We start from the raw sequence: 19,356 nt of genomic DNA, 5'->3' as shown, positions 1-19,356 counted from the left end.
TCACAGATGTGTGTGTAGGGCTAGGGTGAGAAAATCTCTGCCCCTCTGTAAACAGCAGCCTGGTCAGGGACCAAGAGTGTGTCAATAAGCTGCTGACAAACCTCTCTGCATGGCTACCCGAGACCAAGAAAGCCAGGCCAGTTTTGGTGGTGGTAGTGGTAAAAGTATCCGTGAGACTTTGAAGTAATACTATCTTTGGCAGAGGTTAAAAAACAGGGTGGGTAATATAAAAATGTTGCTTAGTATTGCCTTGGGTACAGAAAAAAAGGGACAGTAGACTGACTGGTCTTGGTCTCTTTTGGTTCTGCAACTTCAGAATCATTCTCCACAGAAGAATTCTCCCTGACTCTGGTAAGTTCTGAAAGAATCTGAGAGAAGAAATGATACTGTAGAATTAAATTTATGAATAGCTGTGGTTTTATCTCATTAAAGATGAGACTTTTATTTTAATTTTTATTCTGGATGAATCTTTCTAGAACCTATTATATTTATCTTTTCCTCTTTCAGTAATATTAACCACTTTCCTTTCTTCCAAAAGACACTATAGTGAGCTCAGTAACAGTTTCTGAGTCAATAGGGCATGGCGGCAAGAACGCTGCTTCCATGGGCAGACGGCTTGGGTTCAAAGCCTGGCTTTGCCACTCCCCAGGTAGCCAGGTTAACATTTTGTGCTTCAGTTTTTAAAATCAATAAATAAGAATAATATTAGCACCAGCCTCATAGGGTTCTTTAAGGATTAAATGAGTTAATGCATGTAATGTACTTAATACACTGCCTTGTATATAATATATAGCTTGGAAAATGTTAGCTGCTGTTACAATTATTATTACAGCAATTTGGGGGGTGGGGACTTTAGCTCATTATAAAGATCTTAAATTATAATATGCTACAACCTAGTGATTCCATTTTAAAGGGTATAGAGTTATTGGCTTTTACGTGAAATGGTCCCAGTCTGATTTGCTAGAGTGCTCTTGTATGCTGTTTTATAAATTTTATACTTTCCTTTGGGAGGTCTCTGACTTTCATTTCTGACTGTTGGTCATTTTTCATATCTGTATCAGCTTCTATTCATGCTTCTATTTTTGCAGGGAGCATTAAAAAACAGTAAACTAAGTTTGTTAGACATGTGTGTTAAGTAAGAGCCAATATGTTTTAAACTAAGTTGAAAACCTCTCCTATGAATAGAGAGAAGGAACTTGAGTCCATGGACATCTATTTTGGCTATTCAGAGATATTTTATTTTTTCTTATTTCATGTTTCTTAGATAAATATAAAAAGTTATCAGAAAATTAAGTTTCTGGGATGATAAATGTAACAACGGTTACACATAAACGTTAAAATGAACAAACCTCTAATTTAGTTCAAATAAATACTCATTACACTCCTGCTATATGCTAGATACTGAGGGAACAAAAGTGAATGATATGATCCTAAACCTCAAGAAGCTTGCAATTTAGAGAGGAGAGATAAAGTATAAAACAAACAATGTCAAGATAATATAGTAAGAGATCCCAAAGATTTTCACACCAGGTACTATGGGAGCCTAGAAGAAGAGCCCTTAACCTAACCTGGGGACTCAGGGAAAGTTTCCTAAAGAGGATCATGCCTGCACTGAGCCTTGATGACAGCCAGGTGAAGGTCAGATGGGCAATTCTAAGTGTGGCAGCAGGAGAAAGAATGAAGTGGGGAAAAGTATAGTGCTTTTGTGAGAGTATGTAGACATGTGTGTGAAAAACATATAGCTTGATATTGCTGCAATTTAAAAACAACGAAATAGGAAATGGGAGAAATGAACCTAGGAGGTAGAACGTATAAAGATCAGACTTGAGAGGTCTTCCTATGTCATGCTGAGAAACTTGGATGATATTTGTTAAGAGATGGGGAGCCATCAAGAAAACTTGAGGAAAAAGGCAATTTTCAGATTTTCCTTTTAGATGTATAACTCAGACAACAGTGTGAAAGACAGAGCAAAACCAGAAAAGATTAGAGGAAGGGCAACCAGTTAGGTGGTTGCTGTAATAAATAAGCTAGAGATAGTAAGGCCTGAAAGACGGCAAGGCAGCAGTTATGGTGAGGAAGAGAGAGTCCAAAATGTATTTGGAGGATAAAATTGGAAAGCCCTAGTGACTTATTAGATGAGGGGAGTACAAGACTGAGAGGATCCTGGATGACTACCAGGTTTCAGGCCTTAAGTTTCTTGGTAAATGATAATGCACTTAACTGAGAGAGCAATAAGTGGTATATTTTTTGTTTCTTAATTTTAGTTTAGTTTTTGTATTTTTCTTTTGGAGGGTAGGCATAATAAGATAAAATAGTGAGCTCTGGTTGGGACACCTGGGGGTACTTCAGAAAGTTCATGGAAAGATTTGTATTACCTTTTAACTGCTTTTCCGCTAACCTTTTGAAGTATCCTCATATTAAGTTTGAGGTAATTACAGGAGAGGTCAGAACTGGATAAAAATTTTAGAGTAATTAACAAATATGTAGAACCATGAATGCAGATGGAAGCCCTTAGGAAAATGTGTACAAGCAGAAGAGCAGCAGAATAAGGGTGAGATGTTTAAAGAGGGGCAGAGGTTGATGGTCTGTGAAAGAAAGTGGGACACCACATTGAGAGGCACAGGGAGAGAACAGTGCCTTGAAAGCCAACTATGAGTTTCAAACATAGTGGTCAACAGTTAAGACACTCATAACAGCTACATTTTCTGAGCACCTACTTCATGTCAGGCACTGTGCTATTTTATATATCATATCTCATTTAATCTATTATCTACATGGTATAGATGACAAATCTGAAGTTCAGAGAAGTCATGTAACTTACCCAAGGTCATAAGGTGAGCTGGCAGAACTGGGATCTGAACCCAGGTCTGCAGGATTACAAAGCCCATGTTCTTAACTCTGCTGGAGTAAAAGAACTTCTTCAGGATGCAACTTAATAATAATATCATAACAGGACTGCTATATAATGTGTTTCCAAGAAGCATATCTTAAAAACTATCTAATCATCTCAAAAGAATACTCAAAATCTAATAAAGTGATTACACATTTTATCACTTTATATCATCAAAATGGATTACTTTAGTGATACTTCATAATTTTTTCATTTCATAAATACCACACTGGTCAAATTATAAGAACAATAAAGTGCAACACACCACAATCCACTCAACTGACTAGAACACTGCTCCAATAAAGCCAAAAGGAAGATCCTAAACTAGTTAGTGTCCTGCAGAGGAAAACTAAGTGCAGATACCTGAGCCTACTAAGCTTTCTCATAAATCTCCTATTGGTCCAAGGAGAACCAGAGAGGGTATGCATAGTTTAATACAAACCTACCAAAAATATGGAAAAATTCACTAAAATATACGTTCTATGCAAGGTTTATTTTAGATAATAAATGATTATACATTTAAAGATAGAGAATAAGAAACTCATATTCTTATTATAAAAGTTGCAATTTTCTTATTTCCCACTAGAGGAAGCAAAGGCATTGCTCTTACCATTTGGTGGATAAAAGACGGCATATTCTTCTAGTCCTAGCTTTCCTATAAGAGAAAACCATACAGGGTTTTAATATAATTAAGCAAAATAAATCTTTAAAAATTAACTTATTCTGTGAATGCACTAATAATTAATGAAATTTTATTTATTTATTTTAAATTTTTTTTGTTTTTTAAATTTTGATTGATTATACATATTCATGGGGCAAGAGCTGACTATTAGCACCTGTGCCCAAGTTGTGGTGAGCGAATCAATGCTATCAGCATGCCCACCATCTCAAATTGCAATTTTTAACTGTCCAGCATACTGCATAAATATGTGAACTAATGGGGTACTGCAAAGCTTAAGACTTACTTTAATGAACAGAATTATTTATAATTAGCAAAACAATTCAACGCTTATAAATAGATGCTTTTCTTCTTAAGTGCTTAAAGAACTTGAAAGCATTTGTTCTTTTGATTATTTTGTATCACTTCCCTAGTACTTAAGTTTATATTATTGATTTTAGTAGACAAAAAGGTTTGCTAATATCAAAACATTGGCTGGCAAATTTTCAAATTAATTCCATACCATGAAATGAAAAAAAAATCAGACTACAGTAGTTTTAAAAATTTAATTAATGCTCATGAGGATGCAGAGAAAGGGGAACACTTATACATTGTTGGTGGGACTGTAAATTAGTACAGCCATTACAGAAAACAGTATGGAGGTTTCTCAAACAACTACAGATAGAACTACCATACGATCCAGCAATTCCACTATTGGGTATATACCCAAAGGAATGGAAATCATCATGTTGAAGGAATGCCTGCATTCCCATGTTTATCACAGCTCTATTTACAATAGCCAAGAATTGTAACCAACCTAAATGTCTAGTGATGGATTACTGGATAAGGAAGATGTGGGATATATACACCATGGAATATTACTCAGTCATAAAAAAGAATGAAACTCTGCCATTCACAGCAGCATGGATGAGCTTGGAGAAAATAAAGTGAAATAAGCCAAGCACAGAAAGAGAAATACTGCATAACCTCACTCATAAGGTGGAACTAAAAAATAAGTACATAAATAAGAAAGAAAGAAAGAGTAAGGAAGGAAGGCAGGAACAACAATCACAATAATATGTTGAACTTTCAGAAGGAGAACAGAACTGTGGTTACTGCAAGTGGGAAAGGAGAAGTGAGAGGGGGTTTAGTGAGAAACCGGTTAATGGACACAAAGAATGATCACATTTTTAATGATGAATGTGCTAACTATCTTTATTTGGTCACCACATACCATACACAGGTATTTATATTCAACTCTAGCTCACAAATATGTTCAATCAATTATGTTTCAATAAAAAAAATAAAGAAATGTGAGTAGTGGAGACAAAAGAGACTAATATTGTGAGTGAGAATGGAATAATAAAAGACAGACAGACAGACAGACAGACAGACAGACAGACAGACAGACAGACAGATAGATAGATAGATAGATAGATAGATAGATAGATAGATAGATAGATAGATAGACAGATAGACAGATAGAATGATCACTGGGCTAGGTGCTAAGAAGCAAATGGGATACATGTAAGATACTATCCCTCAATTATGTGGTTTATAATCCAGACTAAACCATGAAACATTAGAGTATGTTTGCTAAATTTTCTGGCACAGGCTTTAAGGGATGAGAGGTTCAGAGGGGATGGAAAGTAAACAAAGGTTGGTAGACATGGTGAGACATAGGATTCTTCAAGGATTTTTGGGGTGATTTGGGGGTGGATGAGTGGGAAGCCTTTCATATGCAGGAAATATATGGAGGCTAGAATGAATATGGGGTATGTGGAATAAGCAGGGAAGCAAAGTTAGCTAGAACAAGAAAGTATTAACTGGCCCAAGGCAGCAGCGATGAACCAGTAGGGCAGCTGCCATGCCATGGGACCCATCCCAGGTGAGTCCCTGGCCCCTGAGAGGCCCAACTCACCAAGCCCAGGACCCAAGGCAGCAGCACAGCCCACCACACCAAAGGACCCAGCCCAGGCGAGTCCCCACTCTGCAAGAGGCCCAACCTGCTGACCCCCGGGGCTTAAGGCAGCAGTGCCAAACCATCAGGGCAGCTGCTGCACCATAGGACCCAGCCCACATGAATTCCTGCCCCCCAAGAGGCCCAACCTGCTGACCCCCAGGCCCTGAGGCAGCAGTGCCAAATTGGCAGTCCCTGTGGGATCCAGGCCAGACACCAGGGTGGAACGAGTGGACCATGAAACCCTCTGCTGCAATGACAAAACACCAGAGATACCAGAAATATGAAAAACCAAGAAAGCAAGACACCACCAAAGAAATATGATAACTCTCAAGTTCTAGATCATATAGGACAGTAAGTCCTCGAAATGACTGACAAAGAATTTCAAGCAACAACTCTAAGGAAACTAAATAAGATACAAGAAGACTCAGTTAGACAACACAATGAAATGAGAAAAAAGTATACAGGACCTGAAAGATGAAATGTACAAAGAAATCAATGCCTTGAAAAAGAATGTAGCAGAGCTTGTAGAGCTGAAGGATTCATTCAATGAAATAAAAAATACAACAGAGAGTTTAACTACCAGGCTAGAACAAGCAGAAGAGAGAATCTCTGACATTGAAGATGGCCTGTTTGAAATAACACAAGCAGACAAAAAAAAAAAAAGAATTTAAGAAATTGAAGAAAATCAAAGAGAGATAACAGACAACCTTAACTGCTCAAATATGTGAATCACGTATATTCCAGAAGGGTTGGAAAAAGGAAATGGCACTCAAAACATATTCAATGAAATAACAGCAGAAAACTTCCCCAGTATAGGAAAGACACAGATCTTCAGATTCAGGAGACTCAAAGATCCCCAAACATACTCAACCCAAAAAGGTCTTCTCCAAGACATGTTATAGTCAAATTGGCAAAACTCAAAGACAAAAAGAGAATCTTAAAAGCTGCAAGAGAGAAGTGTCAAGTCACCCATAAGAATAACATCACCCCTAGCAGAATAACATCAGACTTTCCATTGGAAACCCTAAAAGCCGGAAGAGAATGGGATGACCCATATTTAAAATACTAAAAGACAAAAATTCCCAGCCAAGTATATTTTATCCATCAAGGCTATCCTTCCAAAATGAAGGACAAATAGTATATTTCTCAAACAAACAAAAACTGAGGGAGTTCACTACCACATGACCAGCCTTACAAGAAATTCTCAAGGGAGAACTGGGTCTGTTACGTGAAATACAACCATCACTATCATGAATACTCAAGAAAGAACAAATCCCACCAGTAAAATAAAAATGCTAAGAATAAGGAGGAAAAAAAGTATATCTACCATCTGAAGAAACCAACAAACACATAAGACTAACAGTAAATCAGAAAGAAAGGAACAAAAGATATATAAAACATCCAAACAAAAATCAATAAAATGCCAGGAGTAAATCAACACCTTTCAATAATAACTCTTAATGTAAAAGGATTAAATTCTCCACTCAAAAGACACAGACTGATTGATCAAATTAAAAAGATGGACCCAACAATATGCTGCCTTCAAGAGACTCATCTCACATGTAAAGACACACATAGACTAAGAGTGAAAGGTTGGGAAAAGATATACCATGCAAATAGAAACAAAAAACAAGCTGCAGTAGCTATTCTTATATCAGACAAGGTAGACCTTAAATTAAAAACCATAAAAAGAGATAAAGAAGGCCACTATATAATGATAAAGGATCTATCCAACAAAAAGACATAACAATCATAAATGTATATGCACCCAACATTGGAGCAGCAAGATTTATAAAGCAAACACTATTAGACCTAAAGAATGAGATAGACACTAATACCAAATAGTGGGGGACCTGAACGCCCCACTCTCAACATTGGACAGACTATTTAGGCAAAAAATAAACAGAGAAACACAAGATCTAAACAACACTACAGACCAACTGGACTTGGCAGATATTTACAGAACATTTCATCCAACAACCTCAGAATATGCATTCTTCTCATCGGCACATGGAACATTCTCCAGGATAGACCACATGTTAGGTCACAAATCAAGTCTTAACAAATTCAAAAAATTGGAATTATTCCATGTATTTTTTCAGATCACAATGGATTAAAATTAGAAATCAATAACAAAGAAAACTCTGAAAACTATACAAACACATGGAAATTAAACAACATTCTACTTAATGATATATGGTTCCAAGAAGAAATTAAACAGGAAATGAAAAAAATTATTGAAATTAATGAAAACAATGACACCATACCAAAACCTGTGAGATACTGCAAAAGCACATTAAATGCTTACTTCAAATGAATGGAAAGATGGCAAGTAGACAACCTAACACTTCACCTAACACAAACCCAAAGTTAGTAGATGGAAAGAAATAATTAAGATCAGAGCAGAATTAAATGAAATAGAAAACCAAAGGACAATACAAAAGATCAATGAAACAAAACGTTGGTTTTTTGAAAAGATAAATAAAATTAACAAACTATTAGCAAGGTTAACTAGAAAAAGAAGAGAGAAGACACAAAAATTAGAAATGAAAAACGTGATATTACAACCAATAACTCAGAAATACAAGGAATCATTCGAGACTACTATAAACAACTATATGCCAACAAATTTGAAAATCTGGGAGAAATGGATAAATTTCTGGACACACACAAACTACCAAGACTGAGCTAAAAAGACAGAAAATCTGAACAGATAAATAACAATCAAAGAGATTGAAGCTGTTATCAGCAGTCTCCCAACAAAGAGAAGCCCAGGATTGGATGGCTTCACTGCAGAATTCTACCACACCTTCAGAGATGAATTAATAACAATTTTCTACAAACTATCCTAAAAAATGGAAACAGAAGCCATTCTCCCAAACTCATTCTATGAGGAAACATCACCCTGATACCAAAACCAGACAAAGATACAACAAAAAAAGAAAACTACAGGCCAATAATCTTGATGAATATAGATGCAAAAATCCCAATAAAATTCTAGCTAATAGAATACAGCAACACATACATAAAATTATACACCATGATCAAGTGCAGTTCATCCCAGGGATGCCAGGTTTGTTCAACATACACAAATCAACAAGTGTGATACACCACATCAATAAAATCAAAAACAAAAACTATATGATCATCTCTATAGATGCTGAAAAAGCATTTGACAAAATTCACCATTCGTTCATGATAAAGACTCTCTATATATTGGGTACAGAAGGAAAGTATCTCAACACAATTAAAACCATATGACAAACCCACTACCAATATCATCCTGAATGGGAAAAAGTTGAAAGCTTTTCCCTTAAGAACAGGAACAAGACAAGGATGCCCACTCTCACCACTCCTATTATCAGGAAAGAGAGGAAATAAAGGGCATCCAGATTGGAAAAGATAAAGTTAAACCGTCCCTGTTTGCAGATGATATGATCCTATATACAGAACAGCCTAAAGACTCTACAAAAAAACTCTTAGAGTTGATAAATGATTTTAGCAAAGTTGAAGGATACAAAATCAACACACAAAAATCAGTAGCATTTCTATACTCCAACAATGAACTAGCAGAAAAATAAATCAAGAAAGTTAGCTCATTTATAATAGTCACTAAAAAAATAAAATACCTAGGAATAAAGTTAACCAAGGATGTGCAAAATCTCTACTATGAGAACTGCAAATCACTGCAGAGAGAAATTAAAGAAGATACAAAAAGATGTAAAGATATCTCATGATCCTGGATTGGAAGAATTAACATTGTGAAAATGTCCATACTACCCAAAGTGATCTACAGATTCAACGCAATCCCCATCAAAATTCCAATGACATTTTTCTCAGAAATGGAAAAAACAACCCTAACATTCATAGGGAATAAGAAAAGATCATGAATAGCATGGGGGAAATAGAGTGGGGGAAAATATTTGCAAAATATAACATCTGACAAAGGATTAATATCCAGAATATACAAGGAACGCAAATAATTTAATAGTAAAAAAAACCAGTAACCCAATTAAAAAATGGGCAAAGGATCTGAATAGGCATTTCTCAAAGGAAGGAAGATATACAAATAGCCAACAGACACACGAAAAAATGCTCAGCATCACTCAGCATTTGGGAAATACAAATCAAAACCACTTTGCAATACCATCTCACTCCAGTTAGGATGGCTAATATCCAAAAGATTGAGAATAACAAATGCTGGTGAGGATGCGAAGAAAAAGGAATCCTCCTACTCTACTGGTGGGACTGCAAAATGGTGCAGCCTTTATGGAAAATGGTATGGAGGTTCCTTAAACAATTACAGATAGATCTACCATATGACCCAGCTATTCCACTGCTGGTTATACACCCAGAGGAATGGAAATCATCATGTTGTAGAGATACCTGTACTGCCATGTTTATTGCAGCACTATTTACAATAATAGCCAAGAGTTGGAAACAGCCCAAATGTCCATCAACAGATGAGTGGATAAGGGAATTGCAGTATATCTACACAATGGAATACTACTCTGCTATATAAAAAAAAAAAAAAAGAAATACTACCATTTGCAGCAATATGGATGGATGTAGAGAAAATTATATTAAGTGAAGTAAGCCAGGCACAGCAGGCACAGAAAGAGAAATACTGCATGTTCTCATTTATTTGTGGCAGCTAAAAACAAACAAACAAACAAATAAATATACAAACAAATAAAAGGGGTGGGGGGGAGAAGACAGAACAATTACAACAATCCCTTGAACTTGTTAAGACAAGTGAACTGATATGATGTTGACGGGGAGGGAGGTAGGGGAAAGGAGGAATTGGTAAAGGGCCATGAAAATCAACTGCAATGTATATTGATAAAGTAAAATTTTTTTAAAAAGAAGAAAGCATTAACTGATGGAGGGCCTTAAAATTCTAGCTGAGTTTAGAGAGGAGTCCATTAATTAAGTTCCACAGTTAGTTTTTCAGCAGGTAACATAAAAGAAAAAAAGGTTTCTGTAAGTTCAATTTAGAAGCAGTGAAAAAACTAAGCCTCAAATTGGAGGGAGCCCAACTCTAGCACAAGGTAACATGTCTAGTCCTATCGGGCAGGAGTTGGCACAATCAGGCGGATGGGTCAGACTTAAGAGATACAGAAGAAAGTTTATTTCTTTACAGAAAAAGCCGAACAACCCTACACAATGGGGTTATGAGCTTTTAGTGTTGGGTGTTTACCACTTAATAGAAAGGAGAAGTTGGAAAGGGCTTTCAGCTGAAGTTAGTTCAGTTTTCAGGCGATGGCAGGATATTGAAATAGTGATATATATATAAGGCAGTTAGTGATAAAGATAAGGAAGCACTAATACAGAAATTAGAAAACTAATAGCATTCATATTATATAAAAATTTTAAGTATGGTGGAACATTTTGAGAGAAGGAATATAAAAGGTAAAAAAAAAAGAAGTAGAAAAAGCAAATCCATATGATAAACTCATAGTAGAAAGCAAAATAAAAGTCAACAAATATGACAAAAACAGCAATAAAGGAGAGAGCAAATAGGAAAAACAAAGAGGGTAACCTGAAATGCTGCTTCTGGGAGCCATTTAACTGTGATCTGTATGATCAGTTGCTTGGGCACTGATTTAAGTGAGTGAAAGAATGGTTACTACAGTCATCTGAGAAAAATCTTAAGTAATTTACAGTAAAAAATTTGTCAGTACCTATATATGCTATAAAATAAACAACCATTTTGGCATGATTATGTAAGTCTTAAAAAAATACTTCCTTAATATTACTAAAATTTTACCTCTTATGTATGATTTCGGTGGTGAAGCACTGTTGTACGCAAAGTGACTCAACACAGTTGTATCCCGGGAAAAACAAAGTAATACCTGGGTATAACATTGGCAAAAACAAGCAATTAAACACTATAATAAAACCAGATAATTCATTACAATGTCCTACTTGGGAGGCATTACGGTGGAATTGTTCAAGTTCAGTACTGTCCCTTGAAATGAGAAGAGTGCCCTCTACTGGCATACCCACAGTAAGCCGGTAGGTGTTACAGTGGGATACCACGTGCATATGGCCAAAGTTCCTCCCAAAGATTTCTCACTATTTGCCACCAAAACTTTGAACAACAGCAGAAAATTTAAGTTGTTAACTACCAGTTGATTTTTTCTTGTATTTTCTACCTGGAAAAGAGAAACACTGGGGAGAAACTTAACAGATGAGAAATGTATAGTGCAGACCCTAGGTAACTATAGTGGTACAGAGCAATTTGGGAAGTGCAGGGAACTGCAACTAGACTGGGATGCAGCAGGCAGTAGGACACGTCAGGGTGGGAGGGAAGGCAACTCATGGCATTTAGAGGGGATGGCAGCAGCAGTAGAACAAGTGGGGGTGCCCAATACAGGGCAGAATCTGGTTGTCCTGACCAGCAGGTAGAATGTGGCAGCTCTATCTGGAGATGAACATAGGTAGGGCAGAAAGTCAGAATCAAGGATATCTATTAGGAGGAACTGGATTGCTGACACTAGCTTGGAATTTGGGGGAAGGACTCCAATACCCAGAAAGACAATTAGTGACAGGAAATCTGGGTCCTGGATGCTACCAACAAAAGAATATAAGATGACAGGAAAAGGCAGAACAGGGACACAGAGTCGGGGCTGGACTGTGTGGAGAAGTGAATCTGTTTGTGTTCAAGACACAAAAAAGGGGCTCAGCTTTGGAAAAAGCATAGATATGGAGATTGGGTATCAGTAGGCTCAATGGCAGAATGTGTTACCAACCACCGCTGCTGATTTGTTTTTTATATTTTAAAAGATGATATAATACATGTTTATGATAAAAATCAGAAATATAACCATGAGCAAGAAATGAAACCTTTTGTTGTTTTAAGCCCCTGAGATTTTGGTTTTGTATGTTATCATAGCATAATCTAGCCCATCTTGACAAAAAGAAAATTTCATTTAGCATTTTGATAAATTCATTTTGTGGTAAATCATTAACCTCTCTGAAATTTATTTTGGAGCTAGGTGCTAGAGTTTAAATTACAGCCCCACTATTTATTAGCTGGGCGACATCGGGCAAGTTACTAGACTTCCTGGTGTCTATTTCCTCACATGTAATAATGTATACAATAATAATACCTCCATCAAAGTGTATTGTGGGGATTAATTAATATACATGAAGTGCTTGGAACATTTCCCTAGCACATGGTGTTATTAAAATGTTAGCTGCAATTACTACTACTACTATTGCTATTAATTTTCTTCTATATTCTGTACCCCTCCCCCCAATATATTTAATTTGGGGTTATTTTATTTATATGGCTCAACTGTCATGTTACTTTAACTTGAAATTTTATTTATCTCCATTTCTGGGAAATTCTCAACCATTATCTTTTTGAATAATGTCTCTCCCATATTTTCTCTATTTACTTTTACCTGACTCCTATGAGAGAGAAGATTAACCTACACTTATTTAACCTACCATGCCTTTCAATTATTTTTATCTTTCTGTGCTCCATTCTGGAAGACTTCCTCAGATTTTTTTTTTTTTTTAAAGCAGTTTCCTAATTCTCTTCTTTTGCTCCTACTAAGCACCAAGCACTGGTCTAGGTACTTTATGGCTGCGATACAACACAGGAAACAGAAAAATGCCTCCCTTGTGGACCTTAATTATGGTGGGGAGGAGAGTAATAAATAGCAAACACAATAAATAATTACATTGTATAGTATATTAGGTGGTAAGTGCTATTGGAACAAAGTAAAAGGGAACAGGGAAAGAGTGGTTGCCATTTTCAAAGTGGGGATTAGGGTAGGCTTCATTGAGAAGGTGACATATGATAAAAGACTTGAAAGGAGTTAAGAAACTTAGCATATGGATATCTGGGGAAGATCGTTCCAGGCAGAAGAGCCAACAATTGCAAAGTTGCTAAGATAGGAGCATGCCTGGGGTTTTGGAGGAACAGCATGGATGCCAGTGTGGCTGGAACAGGATGAGATAGCTGGAAGAAATATGCCAAAGAAATAAAAAGAGGACAAGTTATGCAAGGCATTGCAGGCCATTGTCCAGATGTTGGCTTTTACTGGGAGTGAAATGGGGAGCCATCGAAGGGTTTTGAGCAGAGGGATGAAATGATCAAACATATTTTATAAGGATCACTCTAGTCACTGTGAAGAGAAATGGCCATGAGAGTCAAGGACAGAAGAAGGGAGACCTGTTAGGGGACTACACATACAAAAAATTCAAGAGTAAAGAATTTTTATATTTTATTTGGTAAACAAACATTTAACTGAAATATCTTATTAGTTCTAATAGTTTTCATTACCTTACATGACAAAAGGGATTTCACAAATGTGATTAAATTAAAGATCTTTGAATGGGGAGATTATCTAGGATTATCTGGCTAGGCCAAATATGATCGCAAGGATCTTAACAAATGAAAGCAAGAGGCAGGGCCAGCCCGTGGCTCACTCGGGAGAGTGCGGTGCTGATAACACCAAGGCCACGGGTTCGGATCCCACATAGGGATGGCCGGTTAGCTCACTGGCTGAGCGTGGTGCTGACAACACCAAGTCAAGGGTTAAGATCCCCTTACCAGTCATCTTTTAGGAAAAAAAAAAAAAAAAAGAAAGCAAGAGGCAGCAGACAGAGTCAGAGAGAGATCTAAAGATGCTATCTGCTGGCTTTGAAGATGGAGGAGGGGGACACAAGCCAAGCAATGCAGGCACACTCTAGAAGCTAGAAAAGCTGAGGGAATGGATTCTTCTCCAGAAGTAACATAGCCCTGTCAACACTTTGATTTTAGCCCAGTAAAACCCATTTCAGACTTCTAAACTTCAGAACTGTAAGAGAATATATTTGTTTTAAACCACTAAATTGGAGGTAATTTCTTACAGCAGCAATAATAAACTAACAATAATAAACTGATATAACTAGTAAAATTAAAGTAAAATAACACAAAAAGAAAATATATTTACAAATATCTTTTTACCATTGCCTAAAGGAAAAGCAATTCCTAAAGAAATGTTTGTATTAACTACCATTTAGTTTAGCATACTGATGGGAGCATAATAATTTTAGAAGAAGTTCTGTGCTTAAACATATTCTGCTAGAGTCCCTAGAGAAGGCAGATATCTAGGACTGCTCTAAGGAGATTATTGGTGACTGTAAGGTGATAATGACAGAGGAGGTATGTTATACAATACGTACTGGTGTGGATCCCTGAGATGTAAGCCAAGAGCTGCTAATTCCTATTTTAACTTGAGTTTTTTGTTTTTAACTTCTGATACTCTAATTTCTATATCAGTAAGGAAATGACAGTTCAATTGTAAATTTGTTAGAAAATATTGTGATTATATAAAGATGACATTTTCAATCAAATTAACTAGAAAATTTAACTTTTATTACTTATAAATTAAGTAAAAGTTAAACTTTTGTGGGGTGAGGTTACACATTGTAGTTTTCTACTTTAGAAGAATTATAAGAAACTGGATGTGTATGTCTGAACTTTTCTTAATATAGCAGAATTATACCTAAAATGTCTAAGGTATAATTACACCTGCAAAAGATTTATGTGGGCCTAAAGCTTTCTTTTATCCCTAGAACGTGTATTTATGAGATATAAGCTATTTGTATAATAAAAAGCACATAAGAAAATGACAGATATCAACTGGACACTTAATGTACAAATATTATCCATTTATTTTCATTCGTGGTGTTCCTGCATTTTTGTCCAAATCAATTTGGAGAATTCCAAATAATACATTTTCAAGAACACCTTTTTAAAACACTCTGCCCTGATTTAAATTTTCATAAATTAAAGGGTAATATGGCTTATTGGGCTTTGAAAATGGATAGAACTAGCTTAAGATTCTCTATGAGCTTGGGCTCTGATCCTCTGCTTCTTCACCTGTAAAAGGGGAGTAAAGCTAGCTTAGACAGTTGCTGTAAGAATTGGTTGTACAGTGGATTCTGGGAAGATGGTGGAGTAGAAAGCACCAGGAATCTGTTTTCTCACCTAGACAACAATTGTACTGGCAAAATCTGTCTGATGTAATTGTTTTGAAACTCTGGAGTCTACTGAAGTCCTGCAACTTTCAGAGGAAGGATGCATGGTAAATTATGGTTAATTTTGGCCAATTTCAGCTCTTAGCATAGTAGCATTTAACCACCCCCCCCTCGCGTGCAAGCCCCTGTGCACATGTTCCAGGAACAGCATGTATGCAGCCTGAAGGACCCAGGGTAGGAAAAAAGCACCCTGTTTTCCAAACATTGGCTATCTATACTCTGATTGCTGATTGCAGCTTCTGATCAGAGAGGTGCAGACAAAGAGGCAGAGGATGGGAATGGGAGAGAGGGGCCACTGTTAATGCATATCCCACCATTGTTGCAAACCCCTCTACCTCTGGCTGAAATGGCTTTCAAGGAATTTAAATATGCAGTACTCCCCCCTCCTTTTCATTTTCTTCTTTTCTCACTTTTGGGGCCAGACAATAAATAGACTAAAACATTAAAAAACAAAACAAAAAAACAAAAAAACCCCTGCATTTATGAAGAAAATTAGAAAGTGACCATGCATGCCCAGGGAAAGACACAGGATCAGAAAACACCTTAACAGACCCTTAAGTTTATACTTCAGGCTGATCCTTGGCACAGCAAGAATCTATGATAATCAAAGAAACAAAAACAATAACAGCAAAAAACAGCAAACACCAGGGAAGGGGTAGAATTTGATTTCTAGAGATACAACATTATTAGATTCAAATATCTAGTTTTCAACGAAATAATCACAAGGAATACAAAGAACTTGAAAAGTATGGCACATTCAAAGGGAAACAAATACAAGTGAAATCAAAAAGTTCATGGAAAAATAGAATTGAAACACAATATAAACTTTTTGAAGTACCCTCACAAATCAACAGAAACTATCCCTGAAAAAGACCTGATGGCGGATCTACTAGACAAAGACTTTAAAACAACTGTCTTAAAAATGCTCAAAGAATTATAGAAAGATGCAGAGAAAGTCAAGAAATGATGTACAAACAAAATGGACAAATTGTTAAAGAGATAGAAAACCTGAGAAGAAACCAAAAAGAAATTCTAGAGCTGGAAAATACAATAACTGAAGTGAAAAATTCACTAGAAAGATTCAAAGGCAGATTTAAGCAGGCAGAAGAATCAGCAAACTTGAAGACAGGGCAATGAAAATAATTGAGTTTGTAGAACAGAAAGAAAAACACTGAATAAAAGTGAATAGAGTCTTAGAAACATGTGGCACATCATCAAACTAACCAATTTATACACTGTAGGCATCCTGGAAGGAGAAGAGAGAAAGAAAACAAAAGAGAAAATATTTGAATAATGGCTGATTAAAAATGATCAAACTATATGCTGTCTATAAGAGACTCATTTTAGATCTAAAGACATAAATAGGTTGAAAGTAAAAGGATGAAAAAATATATTCCATGCAAATAGTAACAAAAGAGAGCAGGGTAGCCATACTCATAGCACATAAAATAGACTTTAAATCAAAAAGGTTACTAGAAACAAAGAAGGACAGTATATATTAATAAAAATTTCAATACAGCAAAAAAATAAACATTTACACAGCTAATAACAGACCCTCAAAATATATGAAGCAAAAACTGACAGAATTGAAGGAAAAAATAGACAGTTCTACAATAATAGTTGAAGATTCCAGTTCCCCACTCTCAATAATGAATAGAACAACCAGACGAAAGGTAGATAAGGAAACAAAGGACATAACACATTAAACCAAATAGATTTTATAAATATATACAGAACATTCTACCCAACAACCACATAATACACATTCTTTGCAAGTGCACATGGGACATTTTCCAGAATAGGTCATACATTAGGCCACAAATTAAGTCTCAGTATGTTAAAAAGAGACATACAAAGATTAGGCAAAATATCTTCCCTGACTACAATGGGATGAAGTTAGAAATCAATATCAGAAGGACACCTGAAAAAATCACAAATTTGTAGACATTAAACAACACATTTTTAAACAACCAATGGACCAAAGAATAAATCACAAGGGATTTTAGAAAATACTTAGAGAACAATAAAAACAAAAACACAACATCAAAACTTATGGGACACAGTAAGAGCAGTGCTAAGGGGGATATTTATAGCTATAAATGCTTACATTAAAAAATAAGAAAGATCTCAAATCAGCAACCTAACTTTTCAACTTCAGGAACTAGAAAAAGAAACTTAACCCAAACTCAGCAGAAGGAAGGAAATAATAAAGAGTAAAGCAGAGTTAGAGAACAGAAAAACAATAGAGATAAATCAATGGAACCAAAAGTTAGTTCTTCAGAAAGATCAACAAAAATGACAAATGTTTAGCTAGATGAACTAAAAAAGAGACAGAAGACTCAAATTACTAAAATCATAAATGAAACTAAGGACATTGCCACTGACTCTACAGAAATAAAAAGAATTATGAGAGTACTATAAATAATGCACACCAACAAACTAAATACCCTAGATGAAGTAGACAAATTACTAGAAACACAAACCCTACCAAGACTAAGTCACAAAAAAAATGGAAAATCTGAACAGAGCTATAACTAGTAAGGAAATTGAATTGGTAATCAAAAATCTCCCAATGAAGAAATGTCCTGGACCTAATGACTTTACTGATGAATTCTACAAACAATTAAAGAACTAACACCAATCCTTCTCAAACTTTTCCACAAAACTGAAGAGAAAGCACATCTTAAATCATTCTATAAGGCCAGCATTACCCTGATACCAAAGCCAGACAAAGACACTACAAGAAACTATAGACAATTATCTCTTATGAACATTCATGCAAAAATCATCAACAAAATACTAGCAAACAAAATTTGTGGGCACAGGTGGTGATGGTATGAATATGCATAACCAAGAAAAATTTTGGTAGGATATTGAAAGGATTATACATCACGACTTTGTGGAATTTATCCTTGGAGTGCAAAATGATTTAACATAGAAATATCATCAATGTAATATACCACATTGATAGAACAAAGGAAAAACTGTCACATGATCATGTCAATTGATGTAAAAAGAACATATGACAAAATTCAACACCCTTACATGATAAAAACATTCAAAAAATGAGAAACAGAAGAAAACTATCTCAACATAATAAAAGACATACACGAAAACTCCACAGAGAACTTCATACTCAATGGTGAAATTCTGAAAGCATTTCATCTAAGATCAGGAACCAGGGAAAGATGCCTGCTTTCAGCACTTCTATTCAACATAATATTGGAAGTTATAGCCAGAGTAATTAGGCAAGAAAAGGAAATAAAAGAAATCCAAATTGGAAAGGAAGAAGAAAAATTATCTCTGTTTGCAGGTGATATGATTCTATATTAAAATCCCCTAAATATTCCACAAAAAGACTGTTAAAACTAATAAATAAATTCAGCAAAGTAGAAGGATAGAAAGTCAACACACAAAAAATCAGTTGCATTTCTTTATACTAACAATGAATAATCTGAAAAGGAAATTAAGAAAAAAAATCCATGTACAATAGCATCAAAAACAATTCGTACAATAAAAACCATAAAACACTGCTAAAAGAAATTAAAGAAATAAATAAAAAAAGATTTACCATGTTCATAGATTTGAAGACTTAATATTGTTAAGATGTCAATACTACCCAAAGTGATCTACAAATTCAATGCAATCTCTACCAAAATTCGAATGACATCTTTTGCAGAAATAGAAAAACCCATCCTAAAATTTATATGGAATCTCAAGGGATCCCAAATAGCCAAAACAATCTTGAAAAAAAAAAAAGAGACAACTCTGGAAGACTCCAACTTCCGATTTAAAAACTTACCG

The 19,356-nt window shown here is 35.6% G+C and overlaps 1 protein-coding gene across 2 annotated transcripts in view; it reads right to left on the bottom strand.

Annotated features, from left to right (window-relative positions):
• TBC1D19 (TBC1 domain family member 19) overlaps positions 1-19,356 on the bottom strand; it is a 154,081-nt gene that overhangs the window by 34,696 nt on the left and 100,029 nt on the right. For both annotated transcript variants that reach the window (XM_063108149.1, XM_063108150.1), the window contains 2 exons: positions 11,282-11,366; positions 3,501-3,545 (listed from right to left, as the gene is read on the bottom strand). In XM_063108149.1, coding sequence (XP_062964219.1) covers positions 3,501-3,545; positions 11,282-11,366 — 130 coding nt within the window. The remainder of the gene's footprint in view (positions 1-3,500; positions 3,546-11,281; positions 11,367-19,356) is intronic.

This window comes from Cynocephalus volans, chromosome 9, assembly GCF_027409185.1.
Source record: "Cynocephalus volans isolate mCynVol1 chromosome 9, mCynVol1.pri, whole genome shotgun sequence".
Classification (NCBI taxonomy): Eukaryota; Metazoa; Chordata; class Mammalia; order Dermoptera; family Cynocephalidae; genus Cynocephalus; species Cynocephalus volans.
This window is presented reverse-complemented; position numbering and strand designations above follow the sequence as displayed.